We start from the raw sequence: 27,436 nt of genomic DNA, 5'->3' as shown, positions 1-27,436 counted from the left end.
CTTATCCCCCTACCCTTGCCCCGCCCTAGGCCTTTGCGGGACCCTCGGGTCCTTGCCCTGCCCCTGACTCTCGTGCGCGGTTCCAAGCTCTTGCCCCGCCCCTTGTCCCGCCCCATGCCCTTGTCCCGCCTCTGGCCCTTGCCTCTTGCCCTAGCCCTTTCTCCGCCTCCAAGTTCTTGTCCGGTCCCTAGGTCCTCGTTCCGCCCCCAGGGGGCGGGGGCGGGGCGGACTAAGGCTGGCCTGCCACTCCGGCGAGCAGGCTATCTGCTGGTTCCCGGCAGCTCGGACTAGCCATTGCCGCCGCCTCACCTCTGCTGCTAGTATCCTCGCCGTCGGGGAGCCCTACCGCAGCGTCCGCCCTCAGCATGATGGACTTGGAGTTGCCACCGCCAGGACTACAGTCCCAGCAGGTGCTGCCCCCGCCATCCGGCCACTCGGCTGTGCCAGGAAGCGGGCAGGAGCTCGAGGGAACAGTGGCCCTGGGAGGGAGGGATAGTCTGAGCCACGACTACGACGGCAGGGCCTGGGATCTGCTCCGCCGGGCTGGGAGGGCAACGGAGAATGTTGGGGCCGCGACCAGTGTGGCGTCCGAGCCTGAGGTCCCCAGGGGCGGCGGGGTTGGGGTGTAGAGGAAACTCGGACTTCGCGGGGCCAGGCAGCGACACCCCCACTCTCTGGGTGAGAGGCGGGAGGGGGTGGATGCTGGCGGTCTAAACCGGCGCCACCCGGCGTTTTCCGGGGCAGCGTAGTTTCCCAGATTCGGTGCCGGTAAAAAATGTGCCTAGTCACGGGGCCGCGCTCGGGGGAGCTGAGGTCTCTCCTCGGCGTCGGCCCGGAAGCCCTCCCCAATCCCTGTCCTACGACGCTGTGCGTTCGGCCGTCTATGGCCTCAGTCGGAGAGCTGGTCGTCTGTAGGATCACGCCTGTCAGCCTGTCCGTCTTGATCTAGAAAAGCCCAGCCCTCCGGGGGCGGAGGAGAAAGTCACCGGGTGGCCCTCGTGCTCTGGCGCCCCGACGGGCGGCCTGCCGGCAGGGCTCCGCGCGCTCCCTCGGCCTGGGAACCCGGAGATGGTCTCGCGCCGGGCGCAAGGACGTGCAGACCTGGACGGCGGGCTCCGAGGTCCGAGTCGGCCCCATGCGGGGCTGTGTGTTCTGAGTATCGTGACTCGCGGGGCCCCACGTAGTGTGCGTGGCTGTGGCCTCCAGATGGCTTACAACGGCCAGTTGGCAGTCACAGAGGCCCTCGGTTGGCCCTTTCCTGCTCTATAGCGTGCAAACCTCACTGCTCTGGGGCCAAGGGACAAGTTGGAGCTGTTGATCGGTTGCGCAATTGTTATTTTCCCCTGGGCGGCTTTGTCTTTGGATTTAGCATTAGAATTGCCATACCAAAATGTATAAGGCAGGATATTCTGTTCCTTGCCGTCAAGGGTAAGAGTAATAGATTAGAATTTGTTGCTTTCTATACTGTTGCAGAAGTTTTGCTTTTAGCCATTTATTATCCCTCCCTTGTGTCTTTAATACATTTTTTCTTTGCTGTTTGAAAGTCTGCCTCAGTTTTCTTAGCGAGTTGCGCACTTTTATGAAGACAGAATGGGACGCTTGCGTTTCATAACACTTTCTTGCTAAGTTTTGAAGATTGTTATGTAAGTGAAAACCAGTTTCTGGTTATACTTCAGGAATTTTTAAAGAAGTAAATGCTTATGTTGCCAAAAAAAGTCAGAATTGGATTGTTAGAAGAAGAAACCATTTAGCTCAAGGGAATGTATAACTCGGTAAACAATAAGTTAGTTTAAATGTAAAGTTTTCAGCCGACTTGGAAGGTCCTGGTGTAAACTTTAAAGTTACTGACAATGCATTAATTCTACTCCCCTCCCTTGAACTTGGCCCCAGAAATGAGTGGGGCTGTAGCCTGGTTTTCATTAGGATGAATAAGTAAACTGTACTTTCTGATTTCTTCTCTTCATTAGTAATCAAAAGGAATGCTTTCTGGCCACAAGATACACGGTGCAAATGAACTTTGTAAAGTTTTTTTCTCTTTTCTGTGTAGAATAACCTTTCATTTACAGAAATGGCAGATGTACTGCTTTCTCTTCTATATGAAAGCTTTGTTTGCCAAAGACATTTCTCGTTCTTTCCAGACATTGATTTAAATATTTGAAGAGATAATTTAACATCATAATTCATGTTAAAAGCATTGTTTGATAGTCCAGAAGGATTTGAATTGAGTTACAGAATTGAGGAAATGGTTGAAGTCAGACAGTGTGCAGTTGTATATGATACATTTTTAACTGTGCTCATAGTTAGTAGACTTAGTGATTCTTCATCTCAGGGGAAACCATCCATTACTTTTCCCTTGGAAAGATAAAATACTTTTGTTGAAGACAAGAGATGAAGTTGATTTTGAATGAGACATACGAGGTTATTTTTAAAGACACATGGGATTGACCTCTCCAGAATGAAGGAAGAGAGAACAACTTGAGAAAAACTTGACTTTCTAGATCTGTGGAGTGTGTCTGGATCTCTGGGACATTACAGAAGCCTCATGTAGGTGGATGAACACACAGCTACATCAGTCTCTGCCTTAAAAATAACTAGGACCGTTTTGAAATTCCATTTGTATTAACAGCAGTCCTTGAAAACAATGCTGAGGAATAATCCTCTTTTAGGATTAACAGGAAGACTCGAAAGCCAGATACGTGGTTTTTCTTCATATTTATTTTTATTTTGGATGTGTCATGCTCAGCAAAGCTGCAGGAAAAGAGAGCACTTGGTTATCCTTATCTCTAGACATCTACTCCGTCACAGTCCAGCATATTTAAAAGATTTTCGTAAATACATTTTTCTTAATTTTGTCTTGAACCAGAGTTATTAGCTTGAGGATGCAGGAACAGCTTACATGTTAGAGTTGTTAAGGTTAGTGGACACTCCCTTGCAAGTCAAACAATATGGAAATTGCCTTGGATCTATAAGTTCTCAGTAACCGCCGCCCCCCCCACCACCACCACCACACACACACCAAAGACTTTTTATCTTCTCTTTCCAGGTTAGGAGAGAAGCTCACAGAGAGGCCAGTACTCCTCCAGGTGACCCAACTGTTTTGTATTAAAGATAGAATTCAAATTTAGTCTGACTCCAAGGGCTCTGGGTCTTTACTTCCAAACTGGACCAAAGGGAATTTAAGGCCGAACCACAAAGCTTCCCTTTTAACTTGGTAGATTGAAGGAGGTGGGGGGGACTCAGGAGAGAGACTGGGACGATAAAGGCTAGGCTTGTACCTAGGCTGCTAATAACCATGTGAGAGGGAGCAGATCCTTTCAATTACAGCAGGAGTGAGTAAACCCGGCAGTGGGCTGGTGCCTGTGGTCCTGTCCAGGAAGACAGAGGCAGGTCCAGGCAGCTTTCATTTGGAGAGGCAGGATGTTTTTTTTCCTGTAATAATCGTTTTTAAAGCAGTGTTTGAGAGTCTGCTTCACATTTTCCAGTGACCATTTACCCTTTTCCTAAGTTAAATCTTTTAGCTGTGGGTATCTTTGCCTTTGCCTTGTTTTTCATATGGTCTCTTGTGTTTATTTTGGGGATGATCAAAATTATGTTTAGTAAGTAAGGATACAGTGTGATCAACAGGGTAAGACTAGTTTGAAGAAAAGTGGATTTGGGGTTGGGGACCTGCGAATTGAACACACCTAGAAGAAACCTGTTCGCTCAAACTAAACACTAAGCCCCTGCCTTGGTTGAAAGCAGCATTATGAGGGCCAGGGCTCTCTGGTTTACCTGGAGCTTTGAGACAAGTACATTTGAAGATTAACTACTTTATTTCCTGGTCTTTCCTGTTAAACTTTGTTAAGAATTAGTGTCTGATTTTTCTGAATTAAATACACTTCAAAGGATAAAGATCTTTAGGGTTTGTCGGATTATTTACCTGAATTTTCTGTAAGTCCAGATCCTTACCTGGGTCACCCACTTCAGAGTGTGCTGAACACTTGGGTGGAGGTGAGTTTGATAGAGTTTGATAATGATCATCCTGTGTTGCTCCATCCGTGAGTGTAAAAGGAATCGTATTACTCTGACATATAGGAGAGTTTATTTTGATGATGTGAGATTCAGAAGGTACTGAAACTTCATTGCCATAAGTGTCAACAGCACTTAGGAAGGAGGGCTTTGAGAAGCCAAGACTTGGACAATTGACAGTGGTGTGTTTTATAGACGGGAAAGCAAAAATGTGTTTAAGTTTATGGAAAGTACAGTCTTAGGAGAGTTTGTCCCTCAGAAAAACCAAAACAAACTCCTATATTGGGCTTCTCTGTATATGCCTTGCTATAATAATGTTAAGAATTTGAATAATTCTATCAGCAGGAAGCAGCACAATGTTAATTTATCTTTTTTTAAAAACATGAACAGTAATACTGATGTCACAAAGCTCTGTGTTAGTCTTTTTTCTGGGGTTGGTGGTTGGGGTGCTAGGAATAGACCCAGGCTTTTGCATGAATGAACTCTACCACTGAGCTTGCCTCCCTAGCTGTGAAAGGCCTCTGTTCTAGAATATAAGCATGTTTAGTCCAGACCATTGTAGTGTGACGACAAATCCAGGGCCTAGGCTGGATTCTGAGCACCCGGCCTGTCTTATCCAGGCCCCTTTGATGACTGACTCACACTTTTATCATTATAGTCCAGCAACAGCTGCCTTCTGAAGAATCTGTTTAAGTGAAATAGAACCCACCCGCCACACAGTTCATCCATTTAAACCCATGCAGCAGTCCCATGTGTTTATACTTACACAATCACCCCTGTAGTCAATTTTTATCACTTTCAAAGGAAACCCTGAGCCCATTAGTAGCCACTTCTTATTTTCTCCAAGTTCCAAACCCCTAATAACCACTCATTTACCTGTTTTTTCCTTCTGGATTTGTCCATGGTAGACACTTCATAGAAATGGACCCATTCTATAACTGGCTTGGCAGGATGCTTTGAAGATTCACCTTGTTATAACAGGTGTCCTGTATCATTCATTATTTCTTTTGACATTTGAGTTAGTTTTATTTTTGATACTTCCAAACTTTGTTGTTTATTAGTCCAGGCTGTATTCTTTGTTCAAAGTCTCTAGGGATGGCTTTAGGCATTAGTGCTATGTGTTAGGCATCCATCCCACTGGATTCCAAAGCAGAGTGAGAACTAGTACCTTAGGGACCTAACTCAATGCCTGGTGCACTTTGGAATTATCCTTCTGCAGTGAATGTTTAATATCTAATGAAGATTTGGATGATGACCCTGTTATAAACAGGCTTTCCCCAAAAGAATCAGTAGGACTTTTCCATGACTTTTTCTAGAGTGTGGATAGCTTGCAATAAGATAGAAATGGCGTATTTAAAAGGCGGTAATGTGGGGCCTAGAAAGATGGATAAGATGTTTAAGAGTGCTTGCTGCTCTTGAAGATCCGAGTTCAGTTTCTACCACCTATGTTAGGTGGCTTACAACTGCCTGTAACCCCAGCTCCAGAGGACCAGAGGTCTCTGACCTGATGTCCCCTGGTACCTGTGTGCACCACCTATACACCCACACATAAAATTTTAAAAGGTAGTGAGAGCTAAGAGTGTGGTGCATCACTCCTGCAATCCCAGCTCCTAGGGAGGATTTCAGGCAGTTAGAGGACAGCCTGGCCTGCAGCATAGAAAGAACTCTGTCTCCAAACAAACAGGAGGAGAATGGAATGCTCCTGTTAGGGTGGGTGTTGAGTGTGGATTCCTGCACACGCTTCATTCCTGTGCTTTGTTTCCTTTCTCCAAAGAAAATCGTGGCATCTCCAAGCCAACTTCATTTTTTTTGGTTGTGCCTGACTGTTAGAGGCAGCTTAATAGTTCTGGCCATAAACACCAGATCTCTGGTGTTAAGCAATCTCTTGCTTTTAAGATTTTGAAGAATAGTATTTTATTTTTGTTCTTAAAAGACTTGAAATGTGGAGTGGGTTAGTACCTGCCGTATTCATTTCGAGGAAGGCCGTGAATGTTAGGGCTGTGTGATTGTGTGAGTAAGTGACTGGCACACTGAAAGAGGGAGTTAGAGTTTTCCTATGCGTCGGATCTGACAGTCTTTCTGCTCTGCTGTAGCAGGAGTTTGTAGCATTGCACATGGAAGCAGAAGCTAACCTCTGTTCAGCCCAGGGCATTAGGTTAGAGGGGAAGTGGTTGTGGTTGGTGCCTGCTGTGACAGAGGCTTGCAGAGCTGCCTCCCTGATGGAATCACTCTGCTGCTGAGGTTCTTATGAGTGACCAGGTTTGTTTTGCAGAACTGGACTCAGGTTTCCTGTTCGTTTGTTTTTGGTTTTTTTTTTTGTTTGTTTGTTTGTTTGTTTGTTTTTTGTTTTGTTTTGTTTTGTTTTCTTGAGATGGGATCTCATACAGTAGCCCAAGTTGTCCTTAGACTCACTAAAATCCAGGTCCTGCTTCAGCTTCCGTAGTGCTGGGTTTAGAGATATGAGCTCACCATGCCTGGCAGGGCAGGGAATCTTGATTCTGTGATTACAGAGTGTTGAAGAATCATGAACTTTTGTTGTTGTTAAACCATTCAAATCTTGGTGATGAAAATCAGGACAATCACCATTTTTATCTTCAGTAGGAAAACTGCCAGGGTTTGAAGATTTTATTTTTGTTGTTAGCAATTCTCAATGAAACAGTGAAATACACACTGAAAGCCACTCTCAAAAGTCTGCTTTACTTAATGTTGCTGCTTGGGGGGAAACCTGCACCAACTCACATTGTTCCTACTGGTTCCTAGGCTGAGAGTCCGCCTTCTCTAGGGACAGTCCCTTGAAAATCTCCTGGCCTGAAGCAGTTGCTTCTGACTAATCCAGGGTCCAGTCCCTGCTATGTAGTGGGGCAGGCGTGGCTAGGCACTTTTAACTGTGGCTCATTGACTTTGACAAGTACAGTCCTCTGTCTCCAGAGATGTGGGTCAAAATGCCTCCTCAAGGAACAAACCTGGTCTTCTCTTTTCCTGGCGCTGCAGAAAGTCCAAAGTTCAAGGGGTCTGTGTCTTGTGTGCTTCAGTTGTTCAAAGTTCCCTTGATAAGGCTGTGGCTATGAAGTGTTGGGTTCGTGCTGCAGAGAACAATAACAGAGAGAAGAGACAATCTTGGATTTCTGTTACCAACTCACCCTCTACCTGTGAAGGAAGCCAATCTCTGTTGTCCCTCGGTGTGTCAGGGACTGTAGTTTTAGAACCTATGGGTACTAAACCCCTCTGGTGGTCAAATCTTCCTTGTAAAATTCACATAGGTTTTACTCTGTAAGTCATCCTTAACTCCCCAGTACTACCTAATGCAATGTAAATGCTTCATAAAGATTTGTATTGTTAGAGGGTAATAAAGCATACACAGTAACAGATAATTTAAAGAATTCTTTCAGTAGAGGGTTGTTTGAACTGACAATGTGAAACTATTGGATTTGGAGGGCCAATGACACTGCAGCACTGGCAGTTTCTAAGACAGGAGATGAAACTCAAGTTGGTGAAGTTCTGCTAGAAGCAGACCCTAGACATGTTCTACTTTCTCCTAACAAAAGGAGCTGGACAGATGGCTCAGTTTGTAAAGCACTTGTGTAAACCTGACATCTTGAGTTCAATCTCTCGAATCCTGTGGCTGCCCCATTATAGTTGACAGAAGCACTTGGGAGCGGTAAAGCTACTTTCCAGGGTCATAGTTTGCATGCCACAGGGAACACAAATTTCCCTGGTCCCTACTTCCCGGCTCCTGGTTTACTACCTCATTCTTTCTTCAGTCTGTCAATCTCTAAAAGTGAAAGGGTCTTCTTTAGTTAGCTGCTGGAGAATGAAGGACTCTTTACAGAGTGCTAGAGAGTTCCTGCCAAGGGGGCACTGTGTGCTCCTGTGCCCAGCTTCTCCATGGAGAGCAGGTCTGTGGTACCATAAGGCCCCACCCCTTGCTTCCCATACAAGACTCCTGGCTGCAGAACATTGCAGGATAATTACTGTCTTGTTTGTAGGGAAACCCACCATTTCCTTAGTGAACTGCTTGTACCTTTATTCTCCAGGAGTGGAGGCAAAGGAGAAGAGCTCACAGACAATTCTAGAGACCCGGCATGTATTCTTGACTTTAGAGTAACTTGTCCAGATCCTTCCCACCAAGGGCAGTATTGCCTGGTATGTTGGAACACTGATACAAGGAGTTGGCCCTAAAACAATGATTTAATATTATTCTTGTCTAGTGTATTTAAGGGCAGAGTTAAAAACCATGACACATTTGTTTCTCCTCATGTTATTTTCACCTGAAGAAGTCTGAATAATGAGGTTAGAGTGTGGAAAGCTGTGAGTGGCTGTGATGGCTAGGGAGTACTTAGTGCTTTAGAAAAAAGCAGCCTGTGGGTGCAAATTCATATTTTCTGACCATAGTGAGGGAAGCAGTGCATGTTGTAAAGAAAATACACCTAGTCAGCAATTAGATTGACAGATTAATTAGTTTTTACTGCCTCCTTGAATTGCAAATGTCTGACTTTTGCTTTTAAAAGAGACTCACTCTGGCAGCAGAGTTAGCTTTTTAAAAGATATATTTATTTACTTTATGTACATGAGTACACTGTAGCTGTCTTCAGACACACCAAAAAAGGCCATCGGATCTCATTGCATCCCATTGTGAGCCACCATGTGGTTGCTGGGAATTGAACTCAGGACCTCTGAAATAGCAGTCAGTGTTCTTAATTGGTGAGCTATCTCTCCAGTCCCTAAAAGATGTTTTTATCTTGAGATGGGTGTGTGCTAATATCCTTAAGGTACAATACTTACTTCTTATATTCAGTAATGTCCACATATTGAAATAGGAATGGAGCTAAATAATTTTTCTGTGACTGGTATTTGGTCATAAATTATATGAAAAAAATGTGCCTTTGTTGCTTTGGTACTTTGAGCTATAAGCTCAGATACCTATGGTTTACAATGAAAATATTGGATTCTGAGACTAAATAATGTGTACTTTATTCATTTCACAAATAATTATGAGATCTACATCTGGACTTCCACTGGCATGAAGATTGCTTTAATCTTGGAGATAGTATAGCAGTTGTTCTTCAAGGATGTGAGTTTCTGAAATTGCTTTTCTAATTACTCTAACCCTTTGGCTCTTGGTACTCCTGAATTACAGGGTGTGTTTTATATGGTGATTAGTGAAATTTTATTAATACTGTCTGTCTGTCCTTCAGGGGTGTAGATTTTTATGATGCTTTGCTTTTAATAGTTGCTCAGGAAACTTGAAAAGAGAGTCTCTTAACCTATCCTTAGTAGCTTGTGTGACTGGCCATTATAGCACTGTTCATTCTTCCTGGGTTACTTAGGAGATTAACTGGGGGTGAGGTAGCGGGCTCCACCTCTCATGTGCTGCTAGTTACACTGCACCCGCATCGCAGAGCGTCTAGAAATTTTGGAAGGTTTTAAAAAGGGCAGAGTACCTGGATTGGCTGTGGACAAGCAAATTCCGTAGTGAGTCAGAAGATGGACAGGTTAGAGGCTGCGGGGATAGTAAGAGGCCCCTGCTGTACAGTGCATATGAGCGTTCTTATGACTTAGTTCATTTGCCACCAGCCCATGTACTGAGGACCTCTAATTGTAACTAAGCTATACTTTTTCAGCACATGGGAGGTGGAGGCAGAAAGACTAAGAAGTCAAGGCTAGCCTGAGCTACACAGCATGTTTGAATCTAGCTTGAGCTATATGAGACCCTGTCTCCATTCCTATTCCCCCTACCACCCCCTACATACCCTCTTTAAAAAAAAAAACTTTTTAAAGGGAGTAGATTTTCTTCATAGGTTACAACACAAAATTAGCTGTGCTTGGCCTCACGGAGCCTATGTTTGCATGTTCTGGTAGGAACCCATCTGCCAGTATGCTCAGTTCCATTGACAAGATCAGGGGAACCCAGTCAGACTTGGTCCTTTGCTTTCAGAATATGTTCTTTTCTTGTCTGAAATGGCATGGAGGGAGTGCCTCTTTTGGCCCTTTTGAGGTCATTGTGTTGTCTGTAGCAATCCCTTCCTTGGCTTCCAGTCATACTAATTATTAGTATTCACCAAAGGAAAAATGAAAAACAGACAGTATCCTGACCTCAGCTGTAGTGGTTTGTACTCTCCCCAGCACAGGGTATGGTGGTGCTATGTCCTTTAACAAAATACTTTTGTTGGGCACAATCCTATTGCACCCTGTGATGGAAGGAGCTTCCTTTCAGTAAAGAGCTGAGGCCTTATAGACAGACTGTTACAGTGGGTTTTACTAGGTTTTTATTATAGATTTGGTCTGTGATGTATCAGTAAAATAAGCACACAGATATTCAGCAAGTGCTACCTCCCGTTGTCATGCTGGGGAGAATTTGGATGTGTAGCAACGTGAGGTTTCTATTGGCCACTTGAAAACAAGATTCCTGGTCCATTTGTAGCCTCATCAGAGCTCAGACTTCCTGCTCTGTTGTATTCTTTGCCATAAACGTCCTTTTTTTTTTTGGCCTTTTTTTTTTTTTTTTTTTTTTTTTTCCTTTTTTTTTTTTTTCTTTTTTTTTTCCTTTTTTTTTTTTTTTTTCTTTTTTTCTTTCTTTTTTTTTTTTTTTAAACACACTCCCAACCTTATTATATGCAACCTGCCTGGAAACTGAAGTCTCCTGGCCAGGCCTTTTATGAATCTCAGCCCAGCAAAGGCCACATACACTTCCTAGGTTCCCCTGGGGATCCTCCAACCTGTTGCTGGGTCCCTTGTCATTAAGTGGGTTGATAAGCCATCGAATAGAATGACTTCCAGGCCTGTCTCTTCACTTACAAAAGAATTTCTTACTCAGGGATTGGGGCCTGTCAGTACAACTGGATAGAGAAGTTTGGCGAGTGTCTGAGTTTGGAGGAAGGCTAAATCCCAATGCAAACCGAGTCCTTCCATCTCCTTGCCCTCTCCTCACCCCCACTCCTTCTTTCAAGGTTTTAAAGTATTGTTTTATAATATCTCTTTCAAAATAACTTTGGCTTTTAAAGTTAGCTGAACAGTGAAGAAAAGGGAAACCTCCTGGGACCCTGGAAGAGCGATGGCACAACTGAAAGGCATTTGCATTTGCCAGTATTTGTTGCCATGCAGGTGTTGGATACATAAACATGTTATGGCCTCACCTTCTATTTTTCGTGCAGTGGCTAAACCCAGAAAAAGTAGCTGCTTTCACAGTCACTGACATTTGGTCCAGGAGATAGATTTATTAATAGTGCTGCTGCCACACCCCGGCTTGCCCCTTTATACTTTAAAGACGCACTGACACTTTGTTCATATGAAGGGTCATTCTGAGGTCTGGTGTTATCTTGGCTTTCTGTTGAATTCGAATCCACTGAGGGTAGGCGAGTGGGCATCTTCAACTTCAGGGTTCACAGCAGAGCTGCTCGAGTCTTCCAAGCTGTAGTGTGCTGTCCATTGTTGAAGCAGCCTCCCCCCCAAAAAAAGGGACCAAGGAGTAGAAGCCTGGGTTCTAGAGTGGGTGATAACTCAAGCTCTTCAAGGTCACTGTGTCTGCTGTGGCTCTCACTGTCACAATGTGTTGGGTGTTTGCTGGCAGAAGTACTAAAGCTCTTTGCACTTCATTTCCTTACTTCAGAACGATGATGACTTACGCCCACTTGCTTGATTGATTGCTGTGCATCCAGACGAGGCGGTACAAGTTTGGAACAAGTTTTTTGAGCACATAGAAAGTATGTGATCGGTGGTGGCCATTGTTGTCGCAGTGTAATGTCTACTTTATCTGGACTTAGACTATCCACATTGTAACCTTCTGTTCTCAAAACTCAGTGTGACCAATGTCTCACACAAGTATATAGTGGATTTTAAATTTACTTTTTATGTATATGGTTGTTTTGCCTGTATGTATTTCTGTATACCACACATGTGCCTGCTGCCTTCAGAGTCCAGAAGAGAGTATCCAATCGATTCCCTGGGAATGGAGTTCCAGACAGCTGTGAGTTGCCATATAGGTTCTGTGAACAGCACTCAGCTAATCTGTAAGAGCAGTGAGTGCTCTTAACCACTGGTTTAACCATCTCTTCTGTCCCTAATAATCCTTTTTAATAGACCCAAATTGCTTTCAAATGGCTATGTAGCAGTCAGCAACAGTAGTGAGTACCAGGATGCATTTTCAGATATATACACATGAAAGTAGTTGAAATATAATTTCCAAGCTCAGGGTTAATTTATGTCTTTATTGGGAACACAGAGCCCCTTATTTCTGTCTGTTCTTCACATGATGTGTTTAGTAGCCATAGTAATCATCTCATTTATAAATTATGCTATTATGGAATAATATAAAACACTATCGAGTTAGTCATTAAGAGCCCTCTTTGTGATTCAGATTCACACCAGTCCCAGTAACTAGTGTAGTTTGGAAGGCTAGTGTCCACAGTTGTAGCCTCAGGAAGTTGTTGGCCACACAGAAGCATCTGCTTAGAGGACTCCTAAGGAGTGCATGGGCCTATAGTTAGGGGGCTGCTGCAGGGCTGTGCTGTCCACTGTGGCTGCCACTGGCCATCTTGCAGTCTTGAAATGTGATGAATGAAACCAAGAAGCTGGAGCTTTAGTTTTAATGAACTTGACATTTACGAAGAGCAGAAGCTATGTTTCTGTTTCATATGCCTTAGGCAGTCCTCGTAGCTACGGAGTTGGGGCTGGGGGCTCCTAATCACGCCTTTGTGTGACAGCATTGTATGCTGTCTTGTTGGTTAAAATTATTGTCATGTGCTTCTGTGTACTTGTCACCTTTAGTACCACAGCAGTTCCTATTAACATATTAAAATACTATTGGACCAAATTGGATTAAATACATTGTTCAAATTAAATTCACTGTGTTGTTTTGGTTATTGTGTCTGAGCTACAAACAATATCATTACATGTTATTATATTTCTTATAAAGTTCCTTTAGAGCATTCTGTAATGTAAAATTAGTATGTATGTTTACATTAAAATGAATTTTCAGTTGTAGTTTGGACATCATAATCAGAAACACTTAGAAGTTTTAGAAATCTTCAATCCCATCCCACCCTCTTTCAGGTGCAGAAAGCAAGATTGAAGGTTTCTGTAAATTGATGGCGCCCAGTTCCAGGTAGGGCCAGGAACCTGGTCATCTTTACAGTGACTCAGCAACACAGTAGACCAGAGCTTCATCTTTTTCCTGTTACAAACAGAAAATGAGTCCTTAGAAAAGACAGTATTGCAAGTGGAAAGGAATGTGGCTGCTCCCCCTTTTGCCGCGCCCCCCCCCCCCCCCCAGTGGAAAGAGTGTGTTTAGTAGGTGTTTACTGTGTGTGTCATTCCTGGACAATGTAATAACACTTTCACGCACAGTAATGTTCGTATTTCCATACTTTGTGTGGTCATCCATGTTGGCAGACTCCATACTGGTTTTTCTACTTTAACTTAGGTCTTTTCCTCCCAAAGCCAGAGATGTTATGTTTTGGTTTTTTTGAGATAGGGTTTCTCTTAAGTAGCCCTGGTTGTCCTGGAACTCGATCTGTAGACCAGGCTGGCTTCAAACTCAGAGATCCAGTCTTTGCTTCCTGGGTACAAGAATTAAAGGTTTTGAGCAGGGGATGCCACTATACCCAACTCAAAGCTATAGATTTAAAAAACAAACACCCAAAATCTTTAAAAGCAGACCCATAGCTTTTGTCCTTAAGGGAAAAGACAAAGAATTTGACTGTGTGTGTTTAGATAGAGTTCTGAGATCACTTAAAGTTGAGGCCTTTTTGTGTTGTTCTGATTTCCCAGGCCTGACTTGTTATCTGTGACCAGACCCCCTCATATATAGAGGTGAGCAGCTTGAGCTGCAGACACAGTACATGTGTGTTCGGTCTGTGACTATTCTTCTTTCTTTCCCGTAACCTTCACACAGAGGCATAGGAATTACATGACATAAAGATGCATGTGAATGTTTTGTGACCTTTAGGTACTTGAATGTCAGAGCCAGTGTCCAAGAACTGTCTTTCTCAAGGACGACAAGGGCTATTGCCCAATTCCCCAGTCTTGGGAAGTTAGGGATGAACAATCAGCATTGTGTTGGATTTAGTGGGTATGTGGCCTGTGTTGTCCAATTTGGGCCTTTTCGAGTCCACACTAGTTTCAGGCTGTTTGTTTGTGGTCCTTAGAGGCCAGGCTCTAGATAGGCTATTCAGGGGCTAAGGGCTGGGAGGCTCTTCCATATTAAGCATACTATTCGGAGCTGCTGGTGAGGAAGACATGTCTCTTTCAAGGGTGCAGGATCCCTGGAGGCCCTATCTGGTCAGATGTCACCTGGGTTTCTGATAGCAGGATTTTACAGGCTATTTAGCTTCACAGATAAGTTCCACACAGCAGGTTTTTGTTATTTTGTTTTTTGTTTGCTTTTGTCCTACTTTGGGTGGACTGAGTCTTGCTCTGTAGTTCAAGCTGACTTCCGATTTACCAACAATACTACTTTCTGCCTCTGCATTCTGAGTGCAGGATGATGAGGTTTGTGCTGGTAACCTGGCAACAGTATCATCAGTGTCGGTGGTCAGAGAAGTGCATAAAAGTTTGTGATTTTTCTTAGTAGAAGAAACTATTGGAGGGTCTGGAGAAATGAATGAGCAATTAAGAACACACCCTACTGTTGGAGAGGACCTGTGTTTGAGTTGTAGTACCACAAGTGGCTCACAATCATCCATAACTCCAGTTCCAGAGGCTATGACACCCTCTTCTGACCTCAGCAGGCATATCAAGCATGTACATGATGAAATCATGTAAACAAAACATGTATAAAGTACATTTTAAAAGGGTTTTAAGAAATTGTAATGAGAACGTCTATCTGAAATTAGTGTTTGGTTGCCAGATGTTTTTTCATGTGTTCTGCTCAGTAACAAAAAGCCTGTCACCAGTTGTCCATCCACGTAGCATCTTGAGCCTCAGATTACTAATTTATAGCCCTGGAGTTAGTTGGTTTTGATCTCACAAATCACTGTTAGCTTTCTTTACAGTCATGTTCAAAACAGGTTCATGTTACGTCATGTTCAAAGTGTCAGTCAATGGCCAACAGACAGACACAGTCTTAGAAAGAATATCTTTTCCTAGACTTTAAAGAGCCAGTAGATGGGTCAGCCTGGCTGGACTTGTCTCCTTTCTTCTGTGTTGCCTCAGCAGTCTGAAGCTTGCTTGTGCTTGCTGGTTGTGCTTGCTGTGCCAAAGTGTTGCTGCCAATAAAACTTCACCTACCTACTCTTACCTTTGTATACTACATCCTCTGGATTTTATCCCAGTGGATGTGCAGGCAGCTGAACAGGAGCTTGGCTAGAGCATGAGTGGGCATAGACTCAAGGGAGTTTATTCAGTCTGGAGAGATGGCTCAGCAGTTAAGAGTGCTGGCTGTTCTTTCAGAGGTTCTGAGCTCAGTTCCTAGCACCCACATGGTGACTCAAAACCATCTGTAATGGGATCTGGCGCCCTCTCCTGGCATGCACCATTTATGCACACAGAATGCTCATCCATAAATAAATTTAAAACAAAACAAAAACTAGACCTGGGCCTTCTGGAAAAACAGTGAACTGCTGAGCCATCTCTCCATTCTCATCTGTGAACTTGGGGGCTGGAGAGAGAGCTCAGTGATTAAGAGTGATTGCTGCACAATTATGAGGACCTGAGTTTGGCATCTATTCCTGTAGGTGGCTGCTAGTGTTTGAGAGGCAGAGAAAGGTGGATTCCTGAGTTCCAGGCCAGTCTAGTCTACTGAATGAGTTCCAGGACAGTTAGAGAGACGTTGTCTGGGGGGTTGAGGTTGGGGAGCTCATTGAAAAGGGATAGTTCAATGTAGGTACATCCCTTTTCCTCTGCCAGCCTGGTAAACAATACAGAAGTAGACTAGAGGTAGTTTTAAAATTCTTTGCCCTCTGCTCCTAGGCAAGTTATCTCACCTTTGCAAAACGAGAGGACTGTCTACATGATTCTGACAGCCCTTTCAGTGGTGGCATTCCATGACTGTGTGACATAAACAGTGATTCTCATGTGATCTGAGTCACATGTACTCAAAAGTCCAGATGTAAGGAGGAAGGCTCTGGGGATGAGAAGTTTCCTTGAGCTAGAAAATTGGAGCTTTGGGGGGATGGGGCTGCACACAGTTGAGAGTGAAAGAAAATACTGCCACTGTCAAGCAGGGAGATCAAGAACACAAGGCTGGAGCTGGGTTGATTTTTTTTTTTTTTTTTTTTTTTTTAAATATGCTCTTACTGCCTTGTTTTCTGTTTTGAGACATTCTTGCTCTGGTTCGTGCTGACCTTGAACTCAGAACTGTCCTTGCTCCAGCTGCCTGAGTTCTGTGAGTACAGGTGTGTGCCAGCTGCCTGAGTTCTGTGAGTACAGGTGTGTGCCAGCTGCCTGAGTTCTGTGAGTACAGGTGTATGCCACCATGCCTGGGACCTGTTGCTTTCAAATACTCAGTGAGTCAGACCTTGGGAGTCCAGACTTACTCCTTTATGTTCATGGTGTTCATGGTCATGACTGTTGGACATGGTGGCAGTTACTGCTTCTGTTGTGTCTCTGCAGACTTAGTGGCTCTTCTCTGTGGGGCCAGAGGTCCTTAATGCTGCTGCTCATGTCTCCTAACAATCAGAGACTTATCCTTACTTATCCTTGCATCCCTGGCACCTCGCACTGTTTCTGTGACCTGTGTGAATGTATTATTCAATGATAGATAGACTAAGATCCACTTAGACTGTGCACTAATCTTGCTGTTCTTGACCACCACTTTTGTAACCACTTTTTGACAAGAGTTTTAGCCATTAGTGCATATTACTTTAAGAAATATTGCTTGCTCTTGCTGTCTTCAGCGGCACATGCAGGAAGATTGGACTGACAGAGGTTAGCATGCCCTTGTACAGTGACAGTGCAGGTTTGTGAGGCTTTCCTTATATTTTACAGAATTCCCTCCCAACCCCAAAATCATACTTGCTGGGTGGTGTCACACACCTTTAATCCCAGTTCTCAGGAGGCACAGGCAGGTGGACCTCCCAAGTTGGAGGACAGCCAGGGTTATACCAAAAACCCTTGTGGGGAGTGGGGGGAGTAAATCATTTTTTAAAAGTTCACAGTTTAAAAAAAGTTTGCAGATCCTTTGGAAAGTACCCTAAAAGTGCCTGTGGTTCATTTTTAAAAAGCTTTTAAAGTGTTCTCTGTGGTCTAAATATAATTCAGTACATTATATTCATACATAAGATCCCTCAGCACCACTGATATCAACACAGGCAAGTCTCAAGATCCAGAGTCTTTGACTGCAACAGCTCTTACTAGTCCCCAGGTGGGCTGTCTTGATTGTTGCTAGTTTTAGCTAATTGTTAATTGGTTAGATCTAAAAAATGACCTTGAATATTAAACTAAATAATTTAGTTCAGGGACCCTAAAAGAGGATACAGGAGCTCGAAGCATCGAGAAGCATCAGCAGTTTCCGTGAAGAGCTTCGGTGATTTGAGGCCTCCTTCCTTTCACTGACTCCATCAGAAAGTTCAAGAGTGGAGACAGCAAGGCACTGAGCTGCCTGTCTAGTCTCCTGGGTCGTTTCCACTCAGGTGAAGTAGATTAGGAAGATGGAAGCAATGTTCCTGAAGGTTCTTTTGATAATAATGTGTGCATGTTGTTCTAACAGTAACTGAAGAGTGCCCATTGAGTGCTTTCTCTGGGTGTCTTGCTCACTCAGAATGGGAAGAATTAGACAACTATATCCTAAAGATTGCTATTTTCCTGACAGAGTAGGGGCCACCCTTTTGTAACCTCTATAAACCCTAGCCCTGCCCTACACCAGCACAGCTAGATTATAACTCTTGAAAGCCAAGTGTGAAACTTCTTGTGGAGAAGTCAGAGCTCTGTGGTTTCTCCAACAGGTGGGGGGTGGGGGTGTTACCCACTGTTTGGAAAGTGAATTTCCTTCATGATTTCATTTGACCACATTTACAGATACGCCTCTGGAGAAATTCAGGGTTCTGACTGCCCTCACTTTCCAGCTTTGCGTTGTCTTGCATCATGTGTTGCAGGTTATGGACTGCGTAATGGGTGAGAGTTCCAGTAAGCTGGCCGGATCATGTTTCTTAGATTGAGTGAGTCATTGCTAAGAACCTCGCTTGAGAACAGGAAGCAGCCCATGAAAGTTTCTGTGCATGGTAACTGGTAGCCTGCCAGGCTGAAGAAGCAGACCACTTTCTATCCTAAACAAAGTGGAAGATGTCTCCACAGCCTAGGGAATGGTATATTCGTGATTGAGGCTTTAACCTTGTGAGTGATTTGTATTTGGTATGAATTCGGGATTTTTTTATGTGGTGAAAATCTCTAGTTGTTGACTATTGAGGGAGGATTTCTGGAGGAGGAAAACGTGGGTTAGTTAGTGTTGAGTGCTAAGAGTCTGCCAAGTATATAAATATGAGTTGTTTAACCAGGGTTTTGTAATATTGCTGAGGTAACAGACATAAACAGCAATATTTATACCTGATTTAGATGGCTGTAAGGCCCTCTGTGACCCTGCACTATTCTGTATTTTAATTATTCTATATATTTTAATCACCTATTTCACAGTAGTAACAGAAAGAATTAGAAAATTAATCTGAAAACCAAAGGAGCTTGGTGTGGGGCTGACTACAGTGAACCATGGGTCTGTCTTCTGTCTTCTGGAATCTTTGAGAAACAGTTGGCATTGTATTGTCTTCCATGTAATGCAGTGTGGGACAAGAACCTTAGAGAAGTAAATGGGCACATATTTAGAAATACAACAGTCATAAGTAAGGTAGATTTGAAAAATACATCTGCCTGGAGTCATTTATTACTACAAGTATTAATAAATACTTTTATTTATTAGGCCGTATGACCACAGAGTAGGACCTTGTAGTTGAAGGTTAATTATGCAGCTGTTTACTTGGTTGTTAAGATTTGGACATTTCCTCATTGCACTTACAGAATCTGACAGCTCTCCCCTGGATGACTTTCAGCCTGTAGAACATGAGTCATGTTTTCTATCTGGTTTTATTCAAAAATATTTAGGCATTGTCTATTGGGGGGAGCTAAACCAGATTTACCTTCTAGGTGGAACATAAGTATTCAGCTGGACATCATAATGAGGTGCACGATAGGACAGCATAGCCAGATGTTTCTCACTCTAGACATTCTAGTAATTAATGTATGTATGAATGAGAGAGTGCAGAGAAACAACAGTTAAACTAAAGTGGGTATTCAGAGTGTGTATACGCCTGTCTGTGTGTAACCCTAGCATTTGGGAGGTTGAGTGAGGAGGAGGAAGAGGAGTTTGAGGTCAGCCTGGCCTCCACAGTGAGATCTCCAATAAAAGGGAGAGGGGAGAACAACCTTTACTTTAAAATTAGAAGCAAGGACCAGTTTTTATTCTGTTAAATGATGAGTGCAGTTTATTACTTTTAGCAGCTTGTTGAGCTACTGTTCTGATGGTGGTACAACGATGGCTGCTCCCATTCCGATGGCCTTAGTGCCTGAGACCCACATGCTAGAGGGAGAGAAACCAGTCCTGCAAACTGTTCTCTGACCTCTATTCATACTCTGGTGCTTCTGTGTCTGGTTCCCCCACAACCTCCCGCTGCCACCCCAATAAAAAGTAATAATAATCTTATTTTAATACAACTTTAACTTCAATAACATGCCAAGGTCTCAGTTTATTGACTAGCTTTAGTGTAGGATGGGAGTCATTTTAAATCTTCTGCTGTTTGTTCAAAGAACAAGACTGGCCTGAAACACAGTATGTCTTTCATGTGCAAGGTCTCTCTTTATCCTTGTGCAGAGATGTTGATTTCAAAATGGCATGAGTTTGTTGTCAAACTGTACCATTCCATGAGGCCTGTCTGTGATGGATTACCCAGACAGCAAATAATTATTACACACTTTGAATAGAACTTTAGGTTGGAGCAGATGGTGATAGAACATGAATTGTCCAGCATTTTGCTTCTTACTGTCTCTTGCGTAAGCTAATTTTGTAGTAGACTTGGAACACACTCAGGAATCCTTAAGAGGCAGGCAGCATTTGCCCCGTATGTCACAAGGCCACCCTGGCACTTAGGTTACCCTTGGGCAGCTTTTTCCAGTCTAAGAAAATAGCTGTTGGAATGCGATGCTAGCTGTTCCCTGCCTGCACTTTCCTCTCCAGACTGTTTATGTGGCCTTCCCGTCTGAGAGACCCTGGGGTGGGGGTCAGACAGCTAGCTGCTTTGCAAAGCTTTGACTGTGAGCAGTGTTCCTTCTCCTTAGACACTTATCTTCCCTGCTGTCTGCTGTCCTGTTCTCGCTTGTTAAGGGCTCCACCCTAGTATTTCCTCTTAGATGATGTTCAAGTTTCACAGAGCAGTGGGTCGGGGATAGGTCTTTGTGGTGTAAGTCATGCGCCAGTCACAGGGTTCCTTACCGGAAATGCTGAGTGCTTTGTTCATTACAGAAAATAGCACTTGTGCCATGAGCCTCCTAGGCAGTGCTTTGGGTTAACAGACTCATGTACAATATTTCTTTCCAATGTAATGCTTTGACTTTCATACAGTTTCATTCAGTATCTAATGCTAGGTCATCGTGGCACACACTTGTAATCCTAGCTTTGGAAAGCTGGGACAGGAGGATTGCTGTGAGCTCGAGGCCAGTCTTAAGAGGGGGAGAAATCAAATTTCAGACATTTTCCTTCTGAAACTTGTGTGGAAATCTAAACAGCAAAATGTGTTAGGTACAAGAAGACACTTGCTATTGCTGCATTCGGTCAGAATGTCTGCATTCAGGCCTGTGGCCATATCACTCAGAACACGGCTCCCGGCTTTCATGCTAAGCAGGAGCAGCCCTAGCGTGTGCTCAGATTGGAAAACGTGTGCTGGTTAGGAATCCACAGTATAAAATTTGCTTAAAGTCAGCTTGTTTTTACTTTTTAAAACTTACGTTAAGGTTAATTTTGTGTGTGTGTGTGTGTGTGTGTGTGTGTGTGTGTGTGTGTGTGTGTGTATAGAAGCTAAAGGTGTCAGATTTCCTAGAGCTGGAGTTACAGGCAGTTGTGAGCAGCCTCACATGGGTGCCAGGTCCTTTGGGCGGTGCATGATCTTCACTGCTGAGCCCCCTCACAAGCTAGTTTTTTAAAAGCAGTTTTCCTTTTCTTTTGCGCACTTTGTAACACAAGTCTGGAAGTGCAGAGAACTTCCTGGGACTCTTTGAAGCCTGTGTGGATGCCGCGCAGTGATCACACTGAATGTTCCCTGGCCCATTGGTAACAATTAGATGACAGCCAGCTATGGGTGGCATATACCTGTAATCCCTGAACTGGGGAGATGCAGGCAAGAAGATCCAGTCAAGGCTGTCTTCTTTGGTACGTAGTGAGAGTGTGACCAGCCTGGGCTACATGCAACCCTGTCTAAAAAAAAGAAAAGAATAGCTAAGTGTAAACATCTCTTGGTGACCTTCCTGCTGGAAATGCATGCTAGGCTGTGGGATCCACTGTTGGAGCTCAGAGCCATTCCAGGTGAGCCGGGCCTTCCTGGTTCTTGATAAGGATCCCCTCCAAGGTGTCCTTTTCTGATCATGTTATGGGAAATGAAAAACAAAGACATACTGGGTTGGTTTAGGATATGCATTGAGGGAAAGTCATAGGAAACTGTGACTGAATGGGTCTGTAACTAATATAAAGTACAGGGAGGTACTCACTGCTCTCAACAGTTTAGGTACCACCTAAACTCCATGTTCTAATTTGTTTATGGATGTGTCTCAACTCCCTTAAAATACAAAGACAACAAAAGTACATGTTAACATGTTTCAAAGAAGGACCTAGAAGCTTCATTATGACACCATCCATGATTTTGGACTAGTGTTCAGTTCAGTTCGTCTCAGTATTAGAGTCCACAGTTCCACTGTTATGCATTGGCCTGGAGTTTGGGCTTGTGTATGGCAGGTCTCCCATCAGTGAACATTTGCTAACTCTGGCTTATTTTATGTTTGGGAAGAAATTTGTCTCCTTTGGTAACCATCTGTATGCTGCGGTAGGAAAGAATAATTAACAACTTCTGAAGTTTTGAAGCATTATCATTTGGTGGAAACAAGGGAAAAAATTGTGTTCAAGTCAACTGTTAGCATGATTTACACTGGTGATTGCAGAGTAAGTTCCATTAGAAATGGTCATCCAGTCCTTTGGCTCAGGAAGTCAGACATGAGAACAGGTGGTCCAACAGAATTGTTTCACTCCTTGCTTGTACATAATTATAACTGGAAGCTAGGTGTTGGTGGTAGTACATCCCAGCCCTTGGTCAACAGAGCAGGAGGGTTAGTAGTTCAAGGCCAGCTTGTGTTATATGGTCCAGTTTCAAAAAACAAACCTGCTTGGCCAGTGGTGGCACATGCCTTTAATCCCGGCAGAAGCAGGTGGATCTCTGAGTTTGAGGGCAGCCTGGTCTATGGAGCAAGTTCCAGAATAGCCAGGGCTACACAGAGAAACCCTATCTCAGCTAAAACAAAGCAAAAACCCTGAATATTAGTTTTTATTCTGGGTTGTTTGTTTGTTTGTTGAGACAAGGTTTATGGCAGACAAGAGGGGCTCAGTGCATTTCCTATAATCTCTCTTCTAAAGAGAGGGGGTTGGTGCTGGAGAGATGGCTTAGAGGTTAAGAGCACTGGCTTCTCCTCCAGAGGTCCTGAGTTCAATTCCCAGCAACCACATGGTGGCATACAACCATCTGTAATGAGATCTGACTCCTTCTTCTTGCCTGCAGCCATACACGCAGGCAGACTGCTGTATACTTAATAAATCTTTTTTTTGGGGGGAGGGGTGGGATCCTTAAAAGTACATATGTGTAAGTTTGTAAGTTTGGCCATTTCTGTTGTTAGGCAGTCATTAGTGACCTAAACTGATTTGAATGGGTAGTTATAGATCTTGTTGCTCTTAACAAATATAGATTAAATGAATGGAATTAACAGTTTTTTTCTAGATTCTTCCATCTATATTCTCATTCAGAGTTTGTTTGTCTTCTTCCCCATCAGTGACTGCATGCAGTGAATTAACCGGTGTGGACCATCTTAACCATGGTTTCTCCTTCCTTTTCTGTTTTAAACATAGGACATGGATTTGATTGATATCCTTTGGAGGCAAGACATAGATCTTGGGGTAAGTCGAGAAGTGTTTGACTTTAGTCAGCGACAGAAGGACTATGAGCTGGAAAAACAGAAAAAACTTGAAAAGGAGAGACAAGAGCAACTCCAGAAGGAACAGGAGAAGGCCTTTTTCGCTCAGTTAGAACTGGATGAAGAAACAGGAGAATTCCTCCCAATTCAGCCAGCCCAGCGTATCCAGACAGACACCAGTGGATCTGCCAGCTACTCCCAGGTACACTTACTTAGTTCTGGTTGGATCCAAGGACAACTCTACTTAGAAAGCAGACCATCTGGATTTGAGTTCTTGGTCGGCTATTTTCTATGTCTTTTGTGAGGAGGTTAAGTTCCCAGGCTTAGCTTCCTGATGAGTGGAGTACCTGAGTTCCTTTGAGAATTCTTTTGATGATCAGGACACAGATCATGGGAAGTACTTTATGAGTTACAGAAACATCCTGTTGGCAGAAACAGTGACAGAAATACTTTTGGTAGTAAAAGGGAGTAGGCATTGCTGCTTGTTGTGGCAGGCATGACCCTAATTGTATGAGTAAGTGATTTAACTGTGTTAAGTGTGAGTCCCATGTTATATGTTGCTAAACAACTAAAGCATTTGTCCAGATCACTCACAAATGAGGGGAGGTTATTGCCAGCACAGCCCTGGGTTCAGTTCCCCAGCACTGTTTATTAAAGGGGAGGGACTAATAATTTGAACACAAGTCATCTGGTTTGAATCTATACAACAAATCAGTTTCTGAAATGAGATCATAGGTTATTTTATGAACAACTCTCAATACTAGTCATGACCCTTGGGCTTAGAACATTTAATAAATGATGTTCCTTTGTGCCTTTCCCCTTATTCTAGGTTGCCCACATTCCCAAACAAGATGCCTTGTACTTTGAAGACTGTATGCAGCTTTTGGCAGAGACATTCCCATTTGTAGATGACCATGAGGTATAAAAATGTTTGCTTAACAGCAAAACTCCCTTATCTGGTATAAGTCCCTTTCATGTGTCTCCAATTAAGAGAATAAAAGAAAATTTTAGAAGGAAAAAAAATTGATCAAAGAAATTGTCAAGTAGCCGGGCGGTGGTGGCGCATACCTTTAATTCCAGCACTTGGGAGGCAGAGGCAGGCGGATTTCTGAGTTCGAGGCCAGCCTGGTCTACAGAGTGAGTTCCAGGACAGCCAGGATTACACAGAGAAACCCTGTCTCGAAAAACAAATAAACAAACAAACAAAAAAAGAAATTGTCACGTAAACTGTATCAGATATCTATACGATGTTTAAAAATAAGACCTGTATACAATACTAAACCATGAGTCCATTTTACTGTATAGCTAGAAACATGATTCAGAATAATTTTCTCTGAAAAATGGATATAGGTTTATAAAATATTTTGACTAATAAAGAACAACTATTAATCAGCACTTGGATTAAAATCTTTTTTGGGGTTTTGTTTTTGTTTTTGTTTGTTTTTTTTTTTGGTTTTGGTTTTTTGAGACAGGGTTTCTCTGTGTAGCCCTGGCTGTACTGGAACTCACTCTGTAGACAAGGCTGGCCTCGAACTCAGAAATCTGCCTGCCTCTGCCTCCCAAGTGCTGGGATTAAAGGTGTGCACCACCACCGCCTGGCAAAAAGGCTTTTTTAAAAGATTTATTTATTTATTTATTTATTTTATGTGATAACATTGTCGCTCTCTTCAGACACATCAGAAGAGGGCATCAGATCCCATTACAGATGGTTGTGAGCCACCATGTGGTTCCTGGAAATTGAACGCAGGACCTTTAGAAGAACAGTCAATGCTGTTAACCCCTGAGCTGTCTCTCCAGCTCGAATTCAAAATCTTAATCTGTTGTTTGAAACATTCTGCTAGATACTATGAGTACAAATTAAGTCCTAATGAATGTTTTTAGCCATTTTGAAATCTACCTTTAAATACATGGGATGAAATAACCTAGTTGTGTATAAATGTGGAGTCACTGGGGAGGAAAAATGTTTCATTTTATAAAAGCAATCATCAGTAATCTGAGAGCTGTAGACCCTGCGCTGTCTGTTCTACATGCCTTGGCTCTCACGTAAATGTCTCGTCAATCTTAGGTTTCTTCACCTACATTTCAGTCCCTTGCTCTGGATATTCCCAGCCACAGTGAACGCTCAGTCTTCACTGCCCCTGATCAGGCTCAACCACTTAATAGCTCTCTGGAGGCAACCATGACTGATATCAGCAGCATAGAACAGGAAATGGAGCAAGTTTGGCAGGAGCTATTTTCCATTCCCGAGTTACAGGTAAGCGAGCTCTATGAGTGGGCTGTTTTCTATGGGCCCTTTTAAATTAGTCATTCTGGTTATTTATTATTTACATGCTACCTACTCAAAGGAAGAAACTGGTGGTGCATTTAAATTACTCATGAGAGCTTCTCAGGCTCACTTAACACAAGTAGTTCTTAGTTAATCAGACTGAATATTTCAGGACAAATTCAGTCTAAGACTGAAAGCTAATTCAGAGTTCTAACAACCATAAAATACTTATCTATTGAAAATGGCGAGTTATCGGAATTATTGAAAAGAACACCTTGGATTTGGGGATAGGGAACTGTTCTAAAATGTACTTAGCCTTTGTTCATACAATGTGACCTTCTTTTCTAGTGTCTTAATACTGAAAACAAGCAGCTGGCTGAGACCACCACTGTTCCCAGCCCAGAAGCCACACTCACAGAAATGGACAGCAATTACCAGTTTTACTCATCGATCCCCTCACTGGAAAAAGAAGTGGGCAACTGTAGTCCACATTTCCTTCATGGTTTTGAGGATACTTTCAGCAGTATTCTCTCCACGGATGATGCCAGTCAGCTGAACTCCTTAGACGCAAATTCCACCTTAAACACAGATTTTGGAGATGAATTTTATTCTGCTTTCATAGCAGAGCCCAGTGGCGGTAGCAGCATGCCTTCCTCTGCTGCCATCAGTCAGTCACTCTCTGAACTTTTGGGCGGGACTATTGATGGTTGTGATCTGTCACTGTGTAAAGCTTTCAACCAGAAGCACACTGAAGGCACAGTGGAATTCAATGACTCTGACTCCGGCATTTCACTGAACACAAGTCCCAGCCGTGCATCCCCAGAGCACTCTGTGGAGTCTTCCGTTTACGGAGACCCACCGCCTGGTTTCAGTGACTCGGAAATGGAAGAGCTAGATAGTGCCCCAGGCAGTGTCAAACAGAATGGTCCGAAAGCACAGCCAACACATTCTTCTGGGGATACCATACAGCCTCTGTCGCCAGCTCGAGGGCACAGTGCTCCTGTGCATGAATCCCCATGTGAAAATACAACAAAAAAAGAAGTACCTGTGAGTCCTGGTCATCAAAAAATCCCATTCACAAAAGACAAACATTCAAGCCGCTTAGAGGCTCATCTCACAAGAGATGAGCTTAGGGCAAAAGCTCTCCATATTCCATTCCCTGTCGAAAAAATCATTAACCTCCCTGTTGATGACTTCAATGAAATGATGTCCAAGGAACAATTCAACGAAGCTCAGCTTGCATTAATCCGAGATATACGCAGGAGAGGGAAGAATAAAGTCGCTGCTCAGAACTGTAGGAAACGGAAGCTGGAGAACATCGTAGAGCTAGAGCAAGACTTGGGCCACTTAAAAGCTGAGAGGGAAAAACTGCTCAGAGAAAAGGGAGAAAACGATAGAAACCTCCATTTACTGAAAAGGCAGCTCAGCACTTTGTATCTTGAAGTCTTCAGCATGTTACGTGATGAGGATGGAAAACCTTACTCTCCCAGTGAATACTCTCTGCAGCAAACAAGAGATGGCAATGTATTCCTTGTTCCCAAAAGCAAGAAGCCAGATACAAAGAAAAACTAGGTTTGGGAGGATGGAGCCTTTTCTGAGCTAGAGTTTGTTTTGTACTGCTAAAACTTCCTACTGTGATGTGAAATGCAGAAACACTTTATAAGTAACTATGCAGAATTATAGCCAAAGCTAGTGTAGAAATAATATGAAACTTTACAAAGCATTAAAGTCTCAATGTTGAATCAGTTTCATTTTAACTCTCAAGTTAATTTCTTAGGCACCATTTGGGCTAGTTTCTGTGTAAGTGTAAATACTACAGAACTTATTTATACTGTTCTCATTTGTTACAGTCATAGACTTATATGACATCTGGCTAAAAGCAAACTATTGAAAACTAACCAAACCACTATACTTTTTTATATACTGTATGAACAAGAAATGACATTTTTATATTAAATCGTTTAGCTCTGATAAAAATTAAAAGGAGCTAGCACTAATAAAGGAATATCATGACTTAAA

The 27,436-nt window shown here is 43.2% G+C and overlaps 1 protein-coding gene across 4 annotated transcripts; it reads left to right on the top strand.

The window, feature by feature from the left end:
• The first annotated feature begins 205 nt into the window (after window positions 1-205).
• Nfe2l2 (NFE2 like bZIP transcription factor 2) lies at window positions 206-27,436 on the top strand. 4 transcript variants are annotated; one of them, XM_034494597.2, is made up of 5 exons: window positions 206-410; window positions 23,087-23,353; window positions 23,981-24,070; window positions 25,238-25,405; window positions 25,766-27,436. In XM_034494597.2, exons 1-5 carry the CDS (start codon window positions 366-368, stop codon window positions 26,987-26,989), a joined length of 1,794 nt encoding a protein of 597 aa, XP_034350488.1. In that variant the 5' UTR covers window positions 206-365; the 3' UTR covers window positions 26,990-27,436. The 4 variants fall into 4 exon arrangements, with proteins under 4 accessions (XP_034350488.1, XP_034350487.1, XP_076785041.1 ...); XM_034494596.2 differs by having other exon boundaries at window positions 209-410; window positions 25,217-25,405; XM_076928926.1 differs by lacking the exon at window positions 206-410 and adding an exon at window positions 1,098-1,120 and having other exon boundaries at window positions 25,217-25,405.

This window comes from Arvicanthis niloticus, chromosome 2, assembly GCF_011762505.2.
Source record: "Arvicanthis niloticus isolate mArvNil1 chromosome 2, mArvNil1.pat.X, whole genome shotgun sequence".
Taxonomy (NCBI): Eukaryota; Metazoa; Chordata; class Mammalia; order Rodentia; family Muridae; genus Arvicanthis; species Arvicanthis niloticus.
Note: the sequence above shows the minus strand (reverse complement) of the source record. Positions and strands in the feature narration are given on the sequence as shown.

Excerpts from the sequence above, each read along its gene's own strand:
- Nfe2l2 (XM_034494596.2), top strand. The coding sequence starts at position 366 with ATGATGGACTTGGAGTTGCCACCGCCAGGACTACAGTCCCAGCAG. Across the intron at positions 411-23,086 it reads CAGGACTACAGTCCCAGCAG|GACATGGATTTGATTGATAT; the intron begins GTGCTGCCCCCG and ends TTTTAAACATAG. Across the intron at positions 23,354-23,980 it reads GATCTGCCAGCTACTCCCAG|GTTGCCCACATTCCCAAACA; the intron begins GTACACTTACTT and ends CCCTTATTCTAG.